The following is a 22434-nucleotide window of genomic DNA, read 5'->3' on the forward strand; positions in this document are numbered from 1 at the left end:
GAATAGGTCAATGCCGAACATCGAATAGATAGTTGGACTGGAAATACCTATATGAAAAACGTGCTAAACTGTAAATCGTCGCATAAAATGACTGCCACTGCTAGGGATGAAACTACAAAGTTCCTCTTGGGTATAGGTAATTTATATCTATAGATAATTAGAACGAATAATTTATATATTTATGATAGCGTTTTCGAAAACGGCGTTAAGGATTTAGTTGAAATTTTAAATATTCATCTTGGACTGAGACAAAAGGTAAACAAACTTTGAACAAAAAAACATTTCTCCTTATTCCTTTGTTAATTTTGTTCTTACTTTCTGTTAATGTTAAATTGTTTGTTGTTGTTGTTTTATGGAGTCATGTCGCTTACTTAAATGTTTGGCTTGTTAAATTTCTCGTTTCTTTTTTGTTTCACAAAAGGCTAGGTCCCTATAGCTAGTTAAGTAAATTGCTGAGAAAGAGAGAACATAAAAAGATAAGGCGGATTTTTTTTTTTCAAATTTATCTTGTCATGAAACTCCCTTTATTATCTCAGTGGATAGATACGTCCAAGGGGAGCAACGTTTGTATGGAACATTTTTTCAGAAAGTCATCCCTTAACCACTTTTTTGCCTTTCGCGCATAAGTCTTTGCGCGCACGGGTCTTGCTCGCAAATGTCTTGCGCACATATGGCTTTCGCGCAAGTGTCCTGATACGCTTTATTTACCCTGGGCACTGGAGACAAGTCAAGATGCAAGCGGGACATTACGCACGGATTATTGCGATGAGGGTATTTAGGATGAAAATAAAATAACAGTTTATATATTTTTATTCATTATAATAACAGATGGGTAAAATTTTATATTTTGATTGAGCACATCACTATTTCAGAATGTAAACAAATGACGACATGAAATTTATGAAAATATCGTCTGTACCACAAAAATATGACCAAATATTAACACTAATAAATACATTTATGTTTTTGTTTAGTTTTACCTTTGAATTGGAATGATTTCAATCGCTTTTTCAAAGAAAACGACTAACTAACCTATGAAGCGTCATTCGAGCTCGATTTTTGTTTTGGCTTGCACCACACATCATTATATAACACTTAGGCATATTGCTCTAGGCTTTTTTCACACAATACGTAATTTAAAGTAGATTTTCGTTATGTCGTAAACTCAATTTTCTCTAAACCCGTCGCAGAAAATGGCGGACACGGACGTACCTAAACTTTTGACAGGGTTACCATAAATAAGCAATAAGCAAAATATGTTTGTCCTTGTCGTCAAATGCACGGTAGAAAAAAGAGAAAAACATATATAATCATTGCTTGATAAACTGTATAAGTAAAATTCGTAAATTGACAAGGGCCTCTCCTTAGATTCTATTCTCTAAAGTTAACACTGACAGTAGTAGATGACATTGACACTTTATAGTCGTTTTCGTCTATGGTTATAGTGGTATGTTGTCTTTTCCTAGGAGTAAACTGACGAAAACCAACAAATTTTATTTGATGAGTGGAAATGCGCCTTTAAATTGTTAATTGTCAGTGGGGAAAAATGTATTCTGGCAACTCTGAAACATAACATTCATCCTTTGCTCCTTGTTCATTTTTCGATTCGGAAGTACATATTTATTTCTTAAATTTAGGGAAAGGTGTTTCATTTGTGTATTTATTTTCTATAGAAGTGTATCATGTACGTGTTTAGATTATTTTGTGGCGTATGTATTTAGGTCCCATTTATTTAGAAGTCATTCACCTAACGATTAGTATGATAAGTCAATATTTCTCTTTTTGTTTGTGATTGTGTATTACCTTAAGATAATGATTCGTTAGCGCCAATGTGGTATGGCACTGGTTACAATTCGACGTTCGCCAAGTGTGCAGGCACCAAAGAAAACGGTAAGTTAAAAATATGAACAAAAAGGTTATCGAGCTTGACTGCTGTTTCAATTCGGTCCCAAGTCTTAGCGATAATGTTACCCAAACCTTGACGGCTGTAATTGTCCTTTATCTCAAATCAGAAAGAAATAGTTTGTTTTTAGCAAAAAAATAAATAATATTATTATTATGAACTTATACATTTACAATCCTTTTATAGGATGTCCTTGATAGAACCCTTGTGTCAGTGAGTATCTGCAAAACAGGAGCTAATGATATTAGGGACCGAATATACACGGCTTTTATTTATTATTGTGTACACACAGTCAAACCCACAGTTGCTTATATTCTTACCCATGGTTGAATTCACCTTTGAATGTAATTTCTTGGAAGACCTGAGAATGTATAATGTTTACAGTAGTGAATAGTGGTTTTTTAAACTCAAATTGCATCACACAAAATGTAGTTGTACAGTTTGTCCTTTCAGGCATGCAATATTTATAATAGTATGACATATAGGTAAATTTATAAGGTATCTTTAATAAAATAAAATAATTCTAATTTAATACATACTTTTTAATCTAATGTCAGATTCAAATCTGATGTCAAATTTTAATAGTGTATTAACATTTGCATACTGTTGGAAATGGCTAATTAGGCTTTACTAAATTAACAAGTATATTACCTACCTGCCATAATTATACCAATCCCAACTAATATTATAATGCGAAAAGGAACTTGTTTGTTACATCTTCACATATTATCTACTGGACCGATTGTTATTAAATTTGGTACACGGGTAGAAAATAACCTGGAATAACACATAGGGTACTTTTGATCCTGAAATTCCCATGGGAGCGAAGCCCACAGCTAGTTTGAATTCTGTCTGTTAAGCCTGCTGATAGTAGCAGTTAAGACATTCTCAGAATGGTTGTTCATTGGATGGGTGACCAAAAATGTATTATCTTAAACTCCTCCATGCTTCAAAAGGTATGTTAAGCTGTTGGTCCTGGTTGTATTTATAATTGTTAAAACCTGCCAATCATGTCCCATACTCCTTATCCAACCATAAGGAAGGCCAGTGCCCCAGCTGTGGGGACATTTAAATGGCTGTTGATGATGATGATCTATTTTGGATGTACACAACATTAATTGCATGCCTAAGGCTGATTGTCCACAGCAACTGTCACTCCCAATCTGTTATTTATTAAAAAAGTGGACTGATGAGGTTTCTCCTATATTTTTAACAATTTTGTCCTGTACTGTAGTTATCTTTAAATATATTTTTGTTACAGGATGAGGACGAAAAAGTCAGTGAAGATATTGAAAATGATATCGGAAGCCGTGGCAGCAAGAGGTAGGTAATAAATAATTTATTTTCTCTACTCCTAACCATAGGTCTCTCTTCACGTATACCACCCTTTATTCTGTGCCTGGGAAAATGCTGAAATGATGAGGATTTGTTACTTGTTACAACTTATTTATTTTAGTAAATAGAAATTAATTACTCTTAAATTTTAATTTTCCTATACAATATAAATCAATCTTGTCTGCTGCTTACACTTGTGGCCCCAACCAGAAAAGCTACCTGTGGCTATCCCTATCCTATTTGGTGGCTCCACCCTGATAAGATTTGGTCCAACTCTTAAAATATAAGATTAGATTTTTCAAAATAGGTATTTCTAATGTCATTAATGCATAGCAACCCCTATTTGGAAAATATTTACAAGTAAATGCATTGGATTAATTCTAAAAAGAAAATAATAATAAAGATTACTTGTATTTAGATTTCTGACAAATATATAGATATAACATGAAAAAATAATAAGTTTTCTTACAAACATTTTCAAAATGTTTAAAAATGTTAAATTCACCCCTTTAAATTCACCCCGCTCTTAAACAAAATTTGGCGATTTTCAGCTCCACCCGTTTCCATCTTGGGACATCTCACATATTGTATGATATCACTACATAGTATAAATCAAATCACTTCCCGCTGTCTGTCTGCCCCTATGTATGCTTAGATCTTTAAAACTACACAATGGATTTTGATGCAGGTTTTTTTTACAGACAGTAAGATTCCTGAGGAAGGTTTAGGTGTAATATTTATGACGATTTTACCAAAGCGACGCCGGGACAGGACGCTAGTAACGCTATATAACGATATAGACGCTATACAACAATGATATATAGTACTAGCATTTGCCCGCGGCTTCGCCCGCTCTAATTTCATTGCAAAATCTCACGTAATTTTTTTTATCGCGTATTCTGTAACACTGGTAAACGTATAAGATGGGATATATAGGAATATTTAATAGGAATATCTTTAACTACATAGAATGGCCTGTAGATTTTTCCATATCATCCCATATTGAAATTCTGGAATGAAAAGATTCTTGTGTTATCTCAATTCTTAGTATCTTTTGTTGAAATCATTAAAATAAACTTGCTAGAGCCCTTTCATTGCCTATCTTTTCTCTGTTAATTGCTGTAAACTAACCCGCAATGTGCAATTGTTTGCCTCATTGGGCATTTTACTGATACTACTGTTCTAGTACCCACTGGACACCTTCACAATACTGTAAAGCAATTAGTATATCATAGAGTTGACAATTGAATGTTAATGTTTGGATTCCTTTCATATCATGATGATCAACGAAAAAGAAAAAAAAATGTGTTTCCTATCATGTAGACTCTGAAATCTATACTAATGAAGCTAAATTTATAAAATTAAAAATTTTTATTTGTTTTAATCCGCTAATCTCGAATACAGCTGATCAGATTTGAAAAATTATTTCTGTGTAGGTATTATGATGCCACATTCTTGAACAACGGAATGATGAATTAACGGAATTGAGTGTTTTATCAAATTTTCAAATTTATTTATATTCGATAAGTGGCGCGTTTATAACGGAGCTTGTCCCGACCGCCTCGTGTTCCTGTTCTGTGCTGTGTCGATTTTCTATATTTACGCGGTAGTTTGTGCTCGGTAGGAGGAGGGAAATCATGACGTCGCCCATCGGGTGGGCTTGTGTACATCTTGCACGCACCTTATTGTCGTTCGGGACTCGCCGGACGCTCATGGTGCGCTGCCGGCATTCGCCCGTGTTTAACGTAAGGATACGGAATTACAGAATATGTTTTATTATACGCGATTTATGCATACTGTTGGCAGACGGGAAAGTCGCGCCCATGCCCGCGCAATGTTTTTGTGCCATTGCCGTATTCAGTGACAATACAATTGTGTGCCATTTACTTAGTGATTGGATTACTCCCCTTTGTTTCCGACATGGTTGCGTTCAGGTAAGGCATTGTTAAATTGCAAAACTTACGTTACTGTTCTCGATAGTAATATATTGAGAATTATGTTATACTAATTGCCGCGTTCTACATCAGATGTTTCTTTTTTTATTTTTCTACGTAAATAAAAAATGCTTAACAGGCTAAACAACTTTAGCTAAAGCGCCATTTTCGTTGTTGCATACTCAGGTGTTCCTGTTTTCGAAATTAATTATAGCCTAATGTTGCCCAGGTTTAATAGTTTTTTTTATATGTAACAAAAAAGTTTCATCAAAACCAGTCCAGTAGTTCCAGAGATTAGCGTATACAAGCAGATACAATTATTTTTTCTAATTCTTATTATATAATTTTCTACCTTATAACGTTGAGTTAGTATCCCATAACACAAGTCTTGGAACTTATTTTGCAGCTTGGAACTTATTCTGCAGAACTCAAGCTGTGTGGTTTGTCCCTATATATTTATTCTATCAAATAAATAGTATTTCTTCCTTCCTGCCTTTCTTCCTTACGTTGTTATTTTGATTTTTGATATGTATATATTTTAATAACTCTCCCGGGATAAATATTTTAAATAACCGGACAAAAATCCTCGAATTCTGTTTTATTATTTAGGTAGGTACATACAGTCACCATATTTTCAAGTACCTACCTTTTTTATTAAGTTCACTAACATATTAGCGTAACATGGAACGCTAATATGTGTGTAAACTAATAATAAAATATTAGTATAAAAAAACCGGGTGCGAGTTGCATATTTTCAAGTATCTTTTTTAATTACGTTCACTAACTTATTAGCGTAACATGGAACGCTAATACATATGTGTGTAAACCAATAATAAAATATTAGTATTTAAAAAAAACCGGTCAAGGGCGAGTTGAACTCCCGTGAAGAGGTTACGTACCTACAATTTATAGAATTCTTCTACTTTTGTTAATATAATACGAACAAGTAAACAATTTAGTAATCATAACAATTTTATATTACTACTGGATTTGCTTTCTTGCAAAAAATCCCGGGCTCAACAGATTCGGAATGGAAGTACCTTCACACATTCGAGAGCTCCATTGAGAGACAGTGTTGACTGTATTACCTTACTTACTTTCCTATTTACTGTACTTATATAAACTTTTAAATAATCAATTCGTCGTACGAAAACTCAACCCTAAATTGTGACTATTATACTGGAAGTCTGGAAATTTCACAAAAGTTTTATTTGTTTACATACGAGTTGTGTTGTGCTAGAGACCTTATCGTAAAATAGTCACACGGAAGCACGTAACGCAGTTTCCAGAAATTATTTTGGGATTTCCTTGTTTGTATTTATTTCAATGCTACACATGTGTTCAAATAAATCTAACTGCTGGCTTAAAAAATAATTTTTACTCATCTGATTTGATGAGTTAGGTACACAAGACGTTTGTCCACTCGGACTTTAGAGTTGACAAGAAACAGAACTGTTCAATTAGTCCTTACTAGCTATCCAGATTAATCTTCCAAAGAAGGAAGTAGCTCTATCTAGGTCTCTTCCTGCTCTATGTATTTGTGGCTTTTTATGATTTCCTCAAAAGAAACCCTTATTACCTACCTATAAAATTTTGTTGGCTTTTATTTCCTTAAAATACCTAGTTGAAAGGTTTTTCCAGAGACAACAAGTGTTCCTGAAATCTGCTTTGGCCTAGATTGTAAGTTATAAGTTCAAAAGCAATTTTCTTCAATGTCGGCCAGAACTAAAAAAACTATCGATGCGATTGGTCAACAATGTACGATACGAACCACTACGAACACAGCGTGGCGTTTCAGCGTGTCTTTTTAGGCTAGCTGTAGGCACTTATTCGCGGTATGACTTTTTCGGGCAAGACGAGATCGAAGCGAGATGATGACGCTCCCGCGGTGCCGCGGCAGGCTCCCTTGACTAGTATGGGCGGGCAACGCCGCTTTGGCAACACGCCGCCACCGCTATTTTTAATGAACCTTGAGAGCAACCGCCCTTGCCGCTTTATGCAAGTCAACTTTTGAAATCATAGGCTATCTTAATCGTTTTCATGTGGCCATTTTTCCCGTTCTATTATTATATTCTATCCTTCCTTCCCTTTTTTAGCTTCCTCATTTCGGTATTAAACCGTCGTTCTATTTTCGGATGACCTCATCATCCATTTTACGTTTAACACTGCTCCTCTTTTGAAAGGCGATGGGGCGGTGTAAAGTTAAATGTCACAGTGTTGCCGCAATCGCTTACAAGTAGATACCTATTACCTATCTTAGTAGTTTAACCTTACGAGGGTTTATAACTAATTAATATTCCAAAATGGAGTCAATAAGTTGTTAATATAACGCATCTTCTTTTGTTCTTAGCGAGACACTTTTTTGTGAACTACCTTTTGAAAAACAGATTAGGCAGCCTGGAATCACCTTAATTGTTATAATAATTTGTGTTCCGAGACCGTACCTCAGTGTTCTAAATTGAGATCGTACCTTAGTATTCTAAATTTTGTGGGTTGAGATTAATTCTTCGAGCAAAACATTCTTTTCATACACACCACAAAAATTATTTGTAACATGAAACACACTATTTTATCAATAGTTGGATCTTCAATCAATATATATATAATAAAACAGTAAAAAAGTACATTTAATATAATTCCAAAAAAATAATTTAGGGCGATGTAGAAACAGTAGTAGAATAATAATTTCGAAAAAATGGAATGAAACTTTTTTGTTATATAGCTATTAAGCCTGGACAGCATATGGGGTATAAATGATTTTGATAACTGGAACACCTGATGGAGAACAATGATGGTACAGCTAAACTATAGGAAATATAGAAATGACGCCTTAACAAAAGTTGTTCAGCCTGATGAGCATTTTCTGTTGAGATATAAAAATCGAAGATCTGGAACACCTGATGTAGACCCATGATGGTACAGCTGAACTATAGGAAATATAGAAATGACGCCTTAACAAAAGTGGTTCAGCCTGATGAGCATTTCCTGTTGATGCATAAAAATCAAAGATCTGGAACACCTGAAGAAGAGTCATAATGGTCGAGCTAAACTATAGTCGGATAGGCACCTTCTGTATGTACCTTCTATAAGTATCCCTACGCTTTATCTGTACAATTACATTTCTTTAATAATTTTGACTCCTTACCAAATCTGTTTGACCATGCGACGAAGTCGCGGGCATCAGCTAGTCTTTAATAAAATAGTTAAAAGGGAAATCTAGAAGCGATACATAGGTCTATAAATTAAGCAAGGGCTCTGCCAGGAATAGGGTTCTCCAACTGGCAAATGAATTAAGGGTAAATAATTTGAACTCTAATCAAAATTACAATAAATGAATTTGAACCACAGAAATATGTGTAACGAATGAACATTTGAGCGCATGGGGACGGTATGGTAGTCAGTTGTTTTTGTTCAGCCAGCGCGTCGTCATGGTCCCTCTGCGTCAAGTCGAGCACCGGCGTGCGCCTGCACCGGTGAAAGGGAGGTTAAACACTACACCAAGACGGATTGCAGCAACTTTACTAAAAATGGCGTCACTCATACATTTCGCGATTGCATTATATTAAAAAATAAATATATATTAGCCACTTCATGCGAATTGTGAATTGTGTTACTGAATGAAGGTCAAGGTATATCCGCTTAATCATAGAATTACGTACGTTTACGGCGTTATCTGTTTATTTTTGATTTATGTTTAATAAGAGTAATTTTTGAACTTAACGTTTCTTAATTTCAGCCTCAATGAGTGTTACTTCGCGAACAAGGGTGCAGCCCTGGTGCTTGGCGGCGCAGAACGGGGCTGCGCGGACCAGCGTCGGTCGCCGGCGAGGGCCTACCCTCAGCCAGACATACAGCACCATCTCCAGTCCATGTTCTATCTGCTGCGGCCCGAGGAAACGCTTAAAATGGTGTATATTCATTCCATCATTCCTTACATGCATATTATAAAACTTCATACATATTACAAGTCCTATGCGGCGTCTGGTCTGTTCGCGATACACTAAAAAAACTACTGCACGGATTTTCATGTGGTTTTCACCAATAGATAGTGTGATTCCTTAAGAAGGTTTAGGCGTATAATTTAATATGTTTTTATTTTAAAAGCCGGGACGGCCCGCTAGTGTCACAATAAAAAAGAAGATAATTGATTGAAGAAAAAGATAAATTAATTTGCGAAATTGAAATGAATGTAAAGGTAAATATTAAGCTTTGAAGTTATTAATGGATTTATACTGTTTACTAGGCGGTGAAACTGGAGAGTGCCCACGCCGGCCGCACCAGGTACCTGGTGGTGGTGTGCCACCACGAGGAGGCAGCTCTGCTGGGCATCGATTGCAACGAGCGCACCACTGTGGGGTTGGTGCTGCGGGTGCTCGCAGACACTTCCATCAAGCTAGACGGCGATGGGTGAGTCCATATCTGGTGCTCCTTCAAACATATGCATGACAAAAATACATGTTAAAATCCTAATCAACAACAACAACAACCTAATTAACCATTATCCAAAAATTTGTAATCTAAGTTTTTCTATTTTTAAATATAGACTGTATGCACCTTAGTGTAACTACATTTGAGCTAGGCTCTCTTCGTCGTTAGGGTGTGCTTTCTAAATCGTAAATCGCAAAGGTGTGGACATGGGTGTTCATTAGTGTTTACATAATTAGAGTCGTCGGTTTGTACATGCATAATAGGCGTAAAAGATTAGGCGTAAAATGTCAAAATTCTGATTTGTCCGTCGAATATCCCGAACTATGACAATAATCTCACATCGTAAATTACGCCATTCGGTACAGCGTCACGCCGTCATGTTTACTGTTTACGATTTTACTTCACTGTGAATGTCCATAATTCACAATAATTTCACCTATGGTCAAAGTTATCGAATACGTAATTAGATATGTAATATATCACTAGTATTCCCACATATACAGAAAATTCCATGAATTCCATCAGTAAAACACCAGTCCCAGACATCGAATGAAAATTATTTTAAAGAAACAAGTATACCGTCTATGATTATACCTGCTATATGTACAGAAAGAGAAAATGTCTGGCCAAATATGTACGATAGCTGGAATTGAGACAAAACATTACCTGCCCATATACGTCACTGACCATAATAAGAAACCATTTTGTTCACATTACTTTTAAGTAAGCTAAGAACAATAACTAATTAGGGATTCATTGTCCGCAGAGGGTTTAGCGTGTGCGTGTGCAATCAACAACACATATTCAAGCCGGTGTCGGTTCAGGCCATGTGGTAAGTATCATCGTAACGTAAATAACAAAATCGAACATATTTCTGTTGCTCATTAGCGTGTTATCTTGACATTCCGTGTTTGTTGTTAACCAGTTTATTTAATTGTTACTTATCTCATTCATTAGTTACTGTATACTCGGCATAAGTAACAAGACCCAATTATCGTGTAGTCGGATGTATGCACAAAACTGAGCCTATAACTCTAAACTATCATCGTCATGTAATTTAAGAGCGAGGCTCTTGTCGGTGGAGTTCCTTCCATTGTTCTCTCTCCAAAGCCAACTCCTTCACTATTTGATACGACACGACACCCACTTTTCTTTAATTTGTTTGGTGAAACTATATCTTGGTTTTCCTGGGCCCCTTCTTCCTTCTACCTTTCCTTCTATAATACTTCTGAAGAAGGCATCCTGTCGTTTCGAGCGTCCTAACATTTTCCCTCTTTTATCTTCTTTCTCTTCGTTACTGATTCTTACGTTATCAAGTCGTTACGATTCCAATCTTTTCCTTTCTTTTTTTGTTAACATCCATGTCTCGCATCCGTAAGAGCTATGCTCCATACGTCTCTTTCTGACTGACAACTCTAAACTATATGAAGCTATTATTGTGCGTATATCTAGTTAGTCTGTGCAACCGCAAGTAACCCTATTCCGCACGTGTGTCAAACGTGCGAATGTGTCAGCTGTATATTGTTACACATATTTGCCATCATCTGGCGACCGATTCATTCTTCCACAGATTTGTGCATGCCGTGATAAACATGACAATGTTAAATATTTTTTTGATGCCTCACGTAGCTTATAAAGTGGCCAATTTACCAAAATTGCGACTTAGAAACTGTTTGACCTAGAACGGCGAATTTAGTAATTCATGAACTCATTATTCTCGCTCGACACCTGAAAAAGGAAATAGTAGTTATTTTTATACATTACAAATCTTTATCAAAATGGTATAACTTTTATCAAATTAGATATTATATTACATTTCTTTTACAAGTGAGAGTATATTGTATATATAATCTGTCTACTATTGAATTTTCAAGAGCCACATAATAATCGACGCCCCGACGACGTGAAGTCCGGGGTCAGCGTAAAAAATAACCTTAAAATTTTGAAGATTTGGCTGTGATTTTACTATCGGCCGCCTGCCTGAAGTCAACCCACTTTGGGAATGCTGTTGTTGCCTATGAGCAACATGGGCAAGAGCTATGTGCCCCTTAGTCGCCTCATACGTCGTCCACCGAAGGGGCGGGACCAAATGGCGGTTATTTATGTACACATATATTTATGTATTACTAGATTTTGCCCGCGGCTATGCACGCGTGAATAAGTTTTTAAAAAGAATTAGGAGTAAAATTTCAGTTATTCTTTCATCGCGTATTCTGGTACAATTTATTTATTACTATGATTCAAATTTGTATTTTTTCTCATCTTTAGTTCAACCGTAACGCGTGCCGAACATTTCATGGACCTCTCTTAAAAAATAATAAAGTTTCGCATATATTTCCACCCCTACGTCATTCCCCTAGTGATACAATTTTCAAAATCTAGTTATTGCATTACTATATTTTACTAATCACCAGTTTTTACCTAAAATTTCAAGTTATGTTGATTTCAAAAATGATGAAAATCCATACAAACTTGCAACCCCTATTTCATTATTATATTATTATTCCCCTATAGGGATGTAATTTTCAAAATCGAATTAATGCATTATTATTTTTTATTAACTACAAATTTAAATAAAATTTTTAACATGTCTCACTTAAAAAATGACGAAGATTCATACAAACTGGCAACGGATCGAATTTCGAAATATCCTTTCTTAGCGGATGTCTCCTAATCACAATCTACCTGCCAAATTTCATCTTCATGGGCTCAGTAGTATTCGAGATTTCGTGATGAGTGAGTGTTTTTCGCTTTTATATAGATATAGATAAATACACGTAAGTATCTAGTAATAATAATAGATTGTATACTTATAATCAATCAGCATACAACAAAACACTTTAGAACTTACTGAGCGATATTTCACAGATGAAAACTGAAAAATCTTTTTTTTCAATTACTTGACCAAGGACATACGACTATAGAGTAGATGAGGTAGTACGATAATGATGAGGTCGCGGAAAAAAGAACAATGTTTTTTTTGTCGCTCTGGCATTGCATCTCGATAGCTCAGTGGTTAAGAGCACTGTCTCTGATACACAGGGGCGTGGGTTCAATTCTCGCTCGATTCCATATTTTTTTCATTTCATTATTTTGAAGAACACATTGCGTTTCAAGGTCCGCGCTGCAGACGCTGCACCGAGCAAGCAGCCGCGCGCGCGCGTGCAACCACTTCGCGGGGGGCAGCTCGCACGCCTGGTGCGAGTACTACGAGGGCCACGTGGACTCCGACCGCTCCTGCCTCAACGAGTGGCACGCCATGGACAGCATCGAGTCCCGCCGCCCACCCTCGCCGGACTCGCTCAGGCTCAAGTCAGTTTTCCTCCCTTATTTGACGACTTCCATGGCGTAGTGGTCCTCACGCCCGCCCGCTATCTTCACGTCCTGGGTTCGATTCCCAGCACAGGCAAATATTTCTGGCTGTGTTGTGACCGTTTCTGTGTTTGTGTCCATCGGACCCGCGATACAATTTTAGGACTTAGTTTGGACCGTTGAGTGTTGTCCGTTTATTTATTTACTTACACTCGTATTCCTCAGAGAGTCGTGGTTATTGTGTGTAATGACTTTTTTGGAGTGTTTTGCCATAACAGGTCGAAAGTTCCGACTAGGAGAACATCTAATTATTAGAATACGGTAAAGACCGTATCCTTTAACATCAAATTGGCTAGTTTCTGGGTTTGGGCAATTAGCGCATCCGCACAATAGACCGGGCACCGGCCTCCTAGACCTAGTTTCTTGGCCTCGCGATCGGACGCGTTAATACGAACCAATGTGTTAATTAAAATGAACCCTTTAATGAACAGAACAATATTCATAATCTGTGTTCGCTAAATTCGTGAACTCTCTCGTTTCGCCAAATTGCCTAATTGACCTTATTAGGAATCGATGCCGTTGCCTGACACCTTTTTTGTACTACCTCCTAAGGTCATGTCTCATTGCTCAGGCGCGCTTCGTTGCAACGACGCACCACGTTGTAGGTCCGTCGTGTTCCGTTGTTTTCGTATTATATTACTCTTTATTTCTTATTATTATAGGTTTTGAAAGTGGCGTGAGTTGACGTACATCAAAACTTCATACAATTTCTGCGTTGTTGTCTGTTGACCGACATCAAAATGACGGGCTGAGCAATGGGGCATATCTTTAAGTATTTTATGTTGTTGTATGTACCTACTGTCGAATAAAATGCCATATGCTGTTTGTTATTGGTAGCGGTTTAATTTTCAATAAAGGAGAATGTCTTTTTATGAAATCTTAATTAAAAATGGTAAAATTATTAATTCTCAAAAGTAGATTCCTATGCCTTTAGGCGATCTGAATACGATCTAACACCAGTCTTATAAATCGATAAGCATCATTAAAAATGGATTACTAACATTAATTTTATATGTACTCAGGCCAAGAGAGAGAGAAGAGACGGAACGGGTGATTCGATGTACACTGAAGGAGATCATGATGAGCGTGGACATCGACGAGGTGACCAGCAAGGTAAAGAAATCCTCATATTTATTACATACATAGGAATTTTAACGCATGAATTTGTGAGCAATAGCTAACATATAAACTTTATCACGATTGCTTCCCGCGGGAATAGGCACCTCTGCCAATATTGTCTATGGATGACGACGGCACAGTATAATAGAATACTAAGTAGCGGCGGCAAAGTTGTGGGAATCCATTGTACCGGTATCTCTACACTCACAGATACCGTTTGTATTCGCGCATGATAGTACGTGATATGCCTAAGGAAGTGATTATAATTGTTAATTGATTTTAATTAAATCAATTTAGCTCAATACTTCATTAGCTTATTGTGTGTGGTAGGTAGATGTTATAAAAATGTTTCATTCCTTTTCAGTTTCACTTTACCTGTCCATCTTACGTCTACATGATACGATGCCGATATAATACTTGAAAGCGACATTTGGCTGTATAAAAGTTTATCGATAGAATTTATTAGTATTTTTAGTATTAGAAGATTAATTGCTGCGTTTTAAATGTAGTATATGTTTGTTTGAAGGTGATACGTGGTCGGCTCGAGGAGGAACTTGATATGGACCTGACCGAGTACAAGTCCTTCATTGACCAGGAGATGCTCACGATCCTGGGCCAGATGGACGCGCCCACTGAGATATTCGACCACGTGTATCTAGGCTCCGAGTGGAACGCTAGCAATCTTGAGGAACTACAACGAAACGGGTAAGACTTATGTATGTACACTGCAAAAGCTTTCGCAGCTGACCGTCCCTGCACTGGGGAAAGAATGTAGGTATATGTAATGTTTATTTATTTATTACTAGAGGTCCGTCCCGGTTTCGCTCGGGTAATAAAACCACAATAAAAATATGGCCTATGTTACTCCTGATCCTGAAGATCTCGTCTATCTTTGTGCAAAATTTTTATGATATGTTTGTTTTGTTACAGGGTTAGACACATATTGAATGTGACGAGAGAAATCGATAATTTCTTCCCTGGTATGTTTGATTATCTAAATATAAGAGTTTATGATGACGAAAAGACTGATCTCCTTAAACACTGGGATAACACTTACAAGTACATAAATAAAGCGCGGAACACGGGGTCGAAAGTGCTCGTCCATTGTAAAATGGGCATCAGTAGATCCGCCTCCGTCGTGATCGCGTACGCGATGAAAGCATTCAACTGGAACTTCGATAAAGCACTCAAACACGTTAAAGCGAAAAGGAATTGCATCAAACCGAACACAAATTTTTTAAATCAATTGGAAACGTACCAGGGGATCCTAGACGCCATGAAGAATAAGGAAAAATTGCAACGGTCCAAATCTGAGACCAATCTCAAATCACCCAAGACTACTCTGAAAGCGGAAAGCAAAGCGACAGATCCGCTGCCGCTGAGTGTGGCGGCGCGTGGTCGCGTGCGGCCGCGCTCGTGGTCGCCCGACTCCCGCCTCGCCTGCGAACTGCTGCCGCCCACCTCCGTGTCACTCGAGAACCTCGCCATCCAGACGCGCCATATCCTCATGCCTTACGCCAACGGCTGCTACAGCGTCTCCCCCAACCAGATCATCCGCCTCAAGGAGGAGGGCGCGCCTTCCGTCAAACACATCGTCAACGAGATCGAGAACGCGGCCGGCGAACGCCGAGATTCCAACAAGAGATATCAGAGATTAATTTTTAGCGTTCAGACGGAATCTTCGTATCTTAAATCTATAGAAACGCCACCTACTTTGCCGCCGGGCGAGGCGAAAGCGCAGCAAGTTTCACCCACCCGGAATATAAGTCACAAATATCCCGATCCGAACGTAGAAGATGAAAAAATACACACGTGGGACCCCGGGGAGACGCCGTGGCGAGGGGAGGACGGCGGGAGGAACGTTAGCGATAGTGAAAACATAGTGAAAAGTGATAGTGGAATCGTGGACGTGAAGACGAAAACGAGTGACGTTTATTCAAATTTAGGAGAGCGTACGGGCGGGGCTGCGGGCGAGCGGGCGGGCAGCCGGCAGAGCTCGTGCAGCTCGCTGGACAGCGCCGTGGGCCCCGAGCTGTCGCGGCACTCGTCGTGGGGCTCCGGGGACCCGCGCGCGCGGCCCGCGCGTGACGACCTGGCCAGCATCCGCGAGCGCCCGGACCCCTGCGCGCTGCTGCGCGAGCTGGCCGCGTGCGCCTGGAGCGGCCGTCTGTCCGCGTCCGCGCCCGCCGACACGTGGCTGCGCGCAGGGCTGCGGCGCCGCCGACCCGCCGCCGCCTCTCACGGCGACTTGCCGCGCCGCTCGGCGCCGCCCGCGCCCGGCCTGGTCAGCAACCTCAAGAAGGAGTTCGAGGCGCTGTCGGAGGCGCGCGCGCGGCCGCCGGAGCCGCGGCCGCGGCCGGAGCCGCCGGCGCTGCGACACTCGTACTGCGGCGCGCGCGGCGACCGCCCGCCGCCCGCACCCACGGTCGTCTCCATGGCGCCGCTGGACTACTCTAACGTGGTCGTCTCAACTGTGATGTCGAAAGCTCAAAACAAAAAACAATTGCAACACGGGAAGACTCATCCGTTGACGAGGCTCAACATAAATCGGTCGAATAATAGATGTTCAAATCCTGTATATAATACTATGTAGAAATATTTATGTTTTTTATTTATTACGAATTCTTGCCAAACTCGAGATTTTATCTTTCTAGAGTTTTATATACTATTTACAAAATGAAATCACAGTGTATTTGTCTATCACGTAAATTGTATAATATGCGGCTGTTTGTGCGTAGAAGAATGTTAAAAAAGAAGAAATAAATTCAATACAACTGTACAACTTTTATAAGAGTTTCATATGTAAATCCTCACAACGAGTACAAACATAGATTGAATTGAGAGATCTTATCGCGTCAACCAAAATCTACTGTCTGCAGCCTCTTGCCCGTGACGAACGCCACTCGCGGTACACTTTGAATTTCGCTTATTTTTTTGTAAGTTTCAGGTAGTTTTCTTGGTTTACGACGAATCGTACCGAAGTCAAATGCATAAATGCCGCCAGGATTATTGCGAATAGAGCATTCCGTCTGCAACAATGTTATATACTAATGAATTATTTCGAATAGAGCAATCCCGTAGCATTGTTTATGCTTAATATGTCAAAATGCGCTATACATAGTAGGACAGGAAAAAAAAATCTTTATTACAAAGCTCTAACAGTCTGTTTAGACAAGTAGACTGATGGGAAAAGTAAACCGATATCAGTGTAATCACATAACATTTTAAAAGGTTTATTTTTCTTTCTGGACTGTGTTTTCAAATATGTATTTATTTATTTATTGTACTGATCTTTATAATTATTTATATACAACTTATATATATAGCACAAATCCCTCTTGTAGTATTTATCTTCAATTAAAAGATTAGAGAAGAGAAAACCCAGAATCGAAATTACTAAGAGAGCTGACCTCAAATAAATTGGGATAAAGCAAGGGACAAAAAGATAATTGTGACTTATCTTAAGTTTGTAACTATATACTATAACTATAGCATTTGAAGATGCTATAGTAGCCTAATTAGTACATACACTTACAAAACAGCCTATGTAAATACTTTGAAAGCTTACAATTTTCATATTGACATCAACGACCCGTAGCAAGTTGGAATCGGAGCCTCCGCACACCATAAGATTGGTGTGCGGCACAAATTTCCCGCAGTACAGCTTTGTGTGGTACGTGTCCGGCGTTATAGTTTCTATAAGTTTGCACGAACCGTAATCCCATACTTGAATGTTATCTTTCTCTTGCCACGAACACGTTAATACCTAGAAGAAAATAAGTAGTTATATTGAGTTTAATATTCTTTTGTATATATTGTGTAAACCGAGACCTGTGGCACGAGGGTCATTTGTAGATTTTTTGTTGTTAATAATTTTATAAATTTTATAATATTCACCTTTTTTCCGAGATCAAAGGTTTTTTCCGTCCTCCGTACAGCTGATTGTAATCGAAATTTCAAGAATATTTTGGTGAGTAGATAATGCGGAGAGGTGACGACTCACGACGTTCTCATTTATTTAGTACCTACTTAAAGTTTTACCTGTTTGCCAGGCTTATCAAAATCCAAGCCTTCTCCGCACATATGAACCCCAAAGAAATATCTTGTGGCATACGGCTGCCGATCGTCCCAACAAACGACTGCGTTGTCCCAACCGCCCGAAATCAACTCGTGGTGCGACTTGGGATTAAAAGCACAAGCGAAGATTCTTGAAGTATGCCCATCCATTATGTTTTTTCTTTGGCTGGTAAATCAAAATGAAATCATTTATTCAGAAATTATACCTAAGCAGGCACTATTTCACGTTACATTTTATATCAAATAATTTCTCAAAGCTACAAATTACCTGGCATTTCGGAACGACCACTGCTGAGAAGAAATACCGACAGAAACTCGTTTTAATAGAAGGGCGTACCACTATTGTTTCTTACATTTTTATATATAATAGTATAACAAACTCGATCACAATCATATACTTTTTGACCATGTGGTAAAAAAGTACTTATATGATTGTGATCGAGTGCTGATAGAAAACATTCCAGAGAGGTTATAATTTTGTATGTAGCTATAGTTATTTTGATTTGATCGTGATGTTTAGTATACGTCTATATACATTATGTAATGTAGGTAACTTTGTTAACATTATCTCACTTTATATTATGCAGCCTGCTTACCTTCGTTTAGACCTAGGTGCTAACGAATTTGAATATGTTATTCCCACTCGTCACCCCCAGTTTCTACATTTAACCAACCTACATTTGACCGGCTGTCTCCAGTTGGCAACAGCGTTGGGTATTTATCGACCAATTCTGACCATCCTATTTGGTATTGCAATGGCAAAAAATGTGGTACTTTAAAGACAGATTGTCGAACTTTTTTACTTTGGTTTGACAACAACATACCTAGAATAGAAGGCTCTTTCCTGTGTCTGTGCCTCTTCATCATACATGTTTAGCTTAGCATCGTCTCCATAAGTAATAAATTTGCTAAATCTCGGATGATAACAAAGGCCCAGCGTCTGACGTTTTTCACGAATAGTGTACAGACATTGATCATATTTATACTTCCAACATTTAATGCAGCCGTTCACATCTAAAAAGAAAAGTCGTAGAGATGAGTATGAGCGTACTTCTTGCGCACTTCTTCCCATTTTGATAAGTCATTTCACTCCATTCTGATAAACGTTTATAGTGCTATTTAAGTAAATACATAACACACAAACTTAATACGTAACCGTTTTTTGCTCTGCCTCAAAGACTCTCATCCACATAAATCTCACCCAATCTAGCGTAGCGACCGCCGACCTATAAGCCATTGTGAATGATATGATGCCCCGCGCTATAGGGTATGGGCCCGATGTGTGTAATAAAAATCAGAAAATATACATATAAATGGCACTTCATCTCGTTCTTCCTAGGAAAACATCGTAAAAATACTACAAGTGCCTATCGAGTTTTCACTTCAGAAATGACTAAAGTGGACTCGCCCATGAAGGGCAGTCCGTAGGCATTCCGTAGCAGCAAGTAACATAACGGGTGCCCTTTGATTCGTTTAAAATTATTGTTTCTAATTTCACTTCGTCAAACCTTATTGGCCTAAACTTACAGTGCACAATTATTACCTAGTCTAATAGATTTTTTTGTACTTTAATAATTTTGCCTTCTAATTGTTAGCTAAAATTTTAGAATCTCTATTGTAAGGCATTCTGAATTTACATATTTAGACTTAAGGCTTAAAACCCCCCTTCACGAGGGTGTTTTAGTTCGTAGATTATAACACTTAGCAGTAAGAAAAGAAAAGGTACCTACAGCGTCAAAATGTTTTTGTGGGTGATATTGCGGAAATAGGCAGTAGAATTAAGTAAACAAAAAGTAGGCTCCAACTCACAAGAAGCCAAAAGCATATTTGTAATTGGATGAGCCTTGCTGACAGGGCGATGTTTGATAGCGGTCACCGGACCAGGGTACGCTCTGCATTCTTCGTCTACCAGTGTATGTGAGCAGCCTCCTGTATTACAATCAAATAACCTGATTGTTCCATCCGTGAAGCCAGCTGCAACATCATTCATATCTTCCGTGTATTTACAACACATTATCTCCTTCGTTGTATCTCTGAAATACGTATTCAGTAGGTGGTATCGGCCATCGATGAAATTCTACACTAGCATATGAGGTTATACTTATTTTACTTTCTGTTTCATTTTTAATGCACCGTAAATATAAATAACTATTAAAATATACGTATGCTTTACGGCTAAACCCCGAAGTACGGCTACACCTAGATTTAACCCGCTAGACCTTGATGTAGCCGGTCTCAGTTGGCTACACCTAAATGTAGCATGCTTACGTTACCTAGATTTAGTCTTGAGATAAAAACGATACATCTAGGTGTAACCAACGAAGACGCCGGCTGCACCTAGGTCTAGCCGAAATGTCAAAGGCTAAACCTAGGTTTAGCCGTAACATATACATTCACTAAGATATGATTTAGGTCGGAGCAGATCGGATCTGTGACCGTGGCGCAAATAGCGCAATACGATAGCATGTGCTTACGTAAGTGACGTTACCATGACGTATATTTGCAATTCCATACAATCAGTGTCACCGGGACGCTTTGTTGATTATGCAAACGCTGCGAACGCATTCTGTCTGTTCCGGCCTTTACTTCTGTACCATAATATGTCTTGAGCTCGATATACTTAGGTATAGTACTAAGACTGCCTCACTCAGTAATCGCCCAAAAATCGCAAATACCCACATTATAGAAAGAACGTTTACTTCTCCTTGATAAACTTGACTCTTTTCAGAAAGGAAAGACTTCTGTTCAACTTGTGGTGTGCTCGTATGTACAGAGATGATTTCTTTCTGTGGCGCCGCCGTGTTACTTTTGACGTAAGCACTCGTAACTGCGAAACTCTTTCGTGCAGACTTCACACTGGATTGAGCCATGGGTCCAGGCATTGCTTTTCGTTGGGGGTCCATATTTTCATTTTATTTTGTGAAAAATACTAATACAAATATTGTCTAAAACAGAAAATTTAAGTTTACTCTGTCAATGTCAGCATGTCAACAAAAAACGTATCATTGTAGTAGAAGAATCGTAGTGCGATGAAGGTTGTAGGGTCGATTACCATTACCAACTAGATAGGTAGGTACTTATTTGAGATTTTTTCATTTCTACATTTCAGTTTAGGAGCATTTGGTTGGTTTGAAAGGGTCTTGTGCCTACTGTACCTGTCATGATCAAAGCTTTCAATATGTTTGGACAAATGGGCGACGGCTTATTCATTGAGACAAGTAGACGGATGAGATAATAGATCTATCGTTCCACAAATATAAGTGAAAGTTCGTGGTAGACGAATTGAGATTCTTACAGATCCAGATGACCCCATTACGGTTGCTAATCCCCCTTCTGAAAACTCACGTAATCGCAGGGCCCAGGGTATTTCGAATAGCAGAAACCGAACTCGCCGGAATCAAGTGCGAGGTAACATGACATATTCACCGTTCATTCGGTACCGCCCGGCGACACCAGGATGCTTTTCTCAATAGGCCCTTCAGGCACCGCCGAGCAATATACCGCGCTCTGGCCATTGTTCGGGTTACGCCCAAAGCCGAGGTTCGTTCCCACCTGGGCGCCCTTTAAGCTGTTACTATTTCGGCTGTACAGTCCTTGCGACTGTCGCCATATTTCTTCCGGTTAAGCAGTAAAGGTCGACGTAGCGACCAACTGCAAGTACTTAGGCTCCGATTAAAACGAATTGAGAAAAAATAACATATCTCATTGGGAGCCAATCCTGGGTGCACATAAAGTCATGATTATCGTAATAATGTATTGTCATGGAAACTGATGCATAGGTTACATACCTACTGCATATAAGAAGCTAAATTGTTGCTACCTGAGTAACGTAGGTTATTTTTTATTCCCCCTGAGATCAAAGCCCAGGGGACGCAACTAGTCGCGATTATAGAGTTTTAAACTGTTATTCCTATCAATACATCAAATAAAATTGAAGAAAGGCCATATTTGTACATTGGATTTTTTTTAATTCTTCATGAAATATACTTAGTTACTGATATAGATGACGAAAATATAGTTTTGGAAATTTTTGTCTGTCTGAACGCGCATCACTCGTACATCGCGCGCGCATCATCTACTGGACCGATTTGCTTGAAATTTGGTATATAGGTACCTTATATACCGGGCTAACATCTTAGATACATTTCATCCCAATAAATGGTCAGGTTCCCGTAACTAAAAAACTAATAATGAATCTAAATACCTCGGAATCCCAGGTTAACATTTTATAGACATTTCATCCCGGAAAATGAGGAGGGTCCTGTA

At 38.5% G+C, this 22434-nt stretch overlaps 2 protein-coding genes across 5 annotated transcripts; one reads left to right on the forward strand and one right to left on the reverse strand.

Annotated features, from left to right (window-relative positions):
• The first annotated feature begins 1519 nt into the window (after positions 1 to 1519).
• On the forward strand, positions 1520 to 16882 carry ssh (slingshot). 4 transcript variants are annotated; one of them, XM_053769284.2, is made up of 9 exons: positions 1520 to 1890; positions 3165 to 3230; positions 8909 to 9080; positions 9416 to 9579; positions 10367 to 10432; positions 12718 to 12912; positions 13995 to 14085; positions 14618 to 14796; positions 15022 to 16882. In XM_053769284.2, the coding sequence occupies exons 2-9, from the start codon at positions 3166 to 3168 to the stop codon at positions 16682 to 16684; spliced, it is 2595 nt and encodes an 864-aa protein (XP_053625259.1). In that variant the 5' UTR covers positions 1520 to 1890; position 3165; the 3' UTR covers positions 16685 to 16882. The 4 variants fall into 4 exon arrangements, with proteins under 4 accessions (XP_053625259.1, XP_053625258.1, XP_053625261.1 ...); XM_053769283.2 differs by having other exon boundaries at positions 1523 to 1890; positions 3165 to 3226; XM_053769286.2 differs by lacking the exons at positions 1520 to 1890; positions 3165 to 3230 and adding an exon at positions 4863 to 4983.
• On the reverse strand, positions 16782 to 21145 carry LOC128683551 (dynein assembly factor with WD repeat domains 1-like). The gene is made up of 6 exons (XM_053769287.1): positions 20848 to 21145; positions 19978 to 20201; positions 18993 to 19182; positions 18133 to 18334; positions 17660 to 17857; positions 16782 to 17120 (listed from the first exon to the last, which is right to left on the reverse strand). Exons 1-6 carry the CDS (start codon positions 21069 to 21071, stop codon positions 16947 to 16949), a joined length of 1212 nt encoding a protein of 403 aa, XP_053625262.1. The 5' UTR covers positions 21072 to 21145; the 3' UTR covers positions 16782 to 16946.
• Positions 21146 to 22434: the final 1289 nt, after the last annotated feature.

This window comes from Plodia interpunctella, chromosome 3 (genome assembly GCF_027563975.2).
Source record: "Plodia interpunctella isolate USDA-ARS_2022_Savannah chromosome 3, ilPloInte3.2, whole genome shotgun sequence".
NCBI lineage: Eukaryota > Metazoa > Arthropoda > Insecta > Lepidoptera > Pyralidae > Plodia > Plodia interpunctella.

What these genes read in the sequence shown, in the direction of transcription:
- LOC128683551 (XM_053769287.1), bottom strand. Translation starts at nt 21,071, where the DNA reads ATGGACCCCCAACGAAAAGCAATGCCTGGACCCATGGCTCAATCCAGT. An exon ending in TTGATAAGCCTGGCAAACAG is followed by an intron (nt 17,858 to 18,132) that starts GTAAAACTTTAA and finishes ATTTTCTTCTAG; the next exon opens with GTATTAACGTGTTCGTGGCA. An exon ending in TTGATGTCAATATGAAAATT is followed by an intron (nt 17,121 to 17,659) that starts GTAAGCTTTCAA and finishes ACATTGTTGCAG; the next exon opens with ACGGAATGCTCTATTCGCAA.
- ssh (XM_053769283.2), top strand. Translation starts at nt 1,837, where the DNA reads ATGGCACTGGTTACAATTCGACGTTCGCCAAGTGTGCAGGCACCAAAG. An exon ending in GGAAGCCGTGGCAGCAAGAG is followed by an intron (nt 3,227 to 8,908) that starts GTAGGTAATAAA and finishes TCTTAATTTCAG; the next exon opens with CCTCAATGAGTGTTACTTCG. An exon ending in CCGAGGAAACGCTTAAAATG is followed by an intron (nt 9,081 to 9,415) that starts GTGTATATTCAT and finishes ACTGTTTACTAG; the next exon opens with GCGGTGAAACTGGAGAGTGC.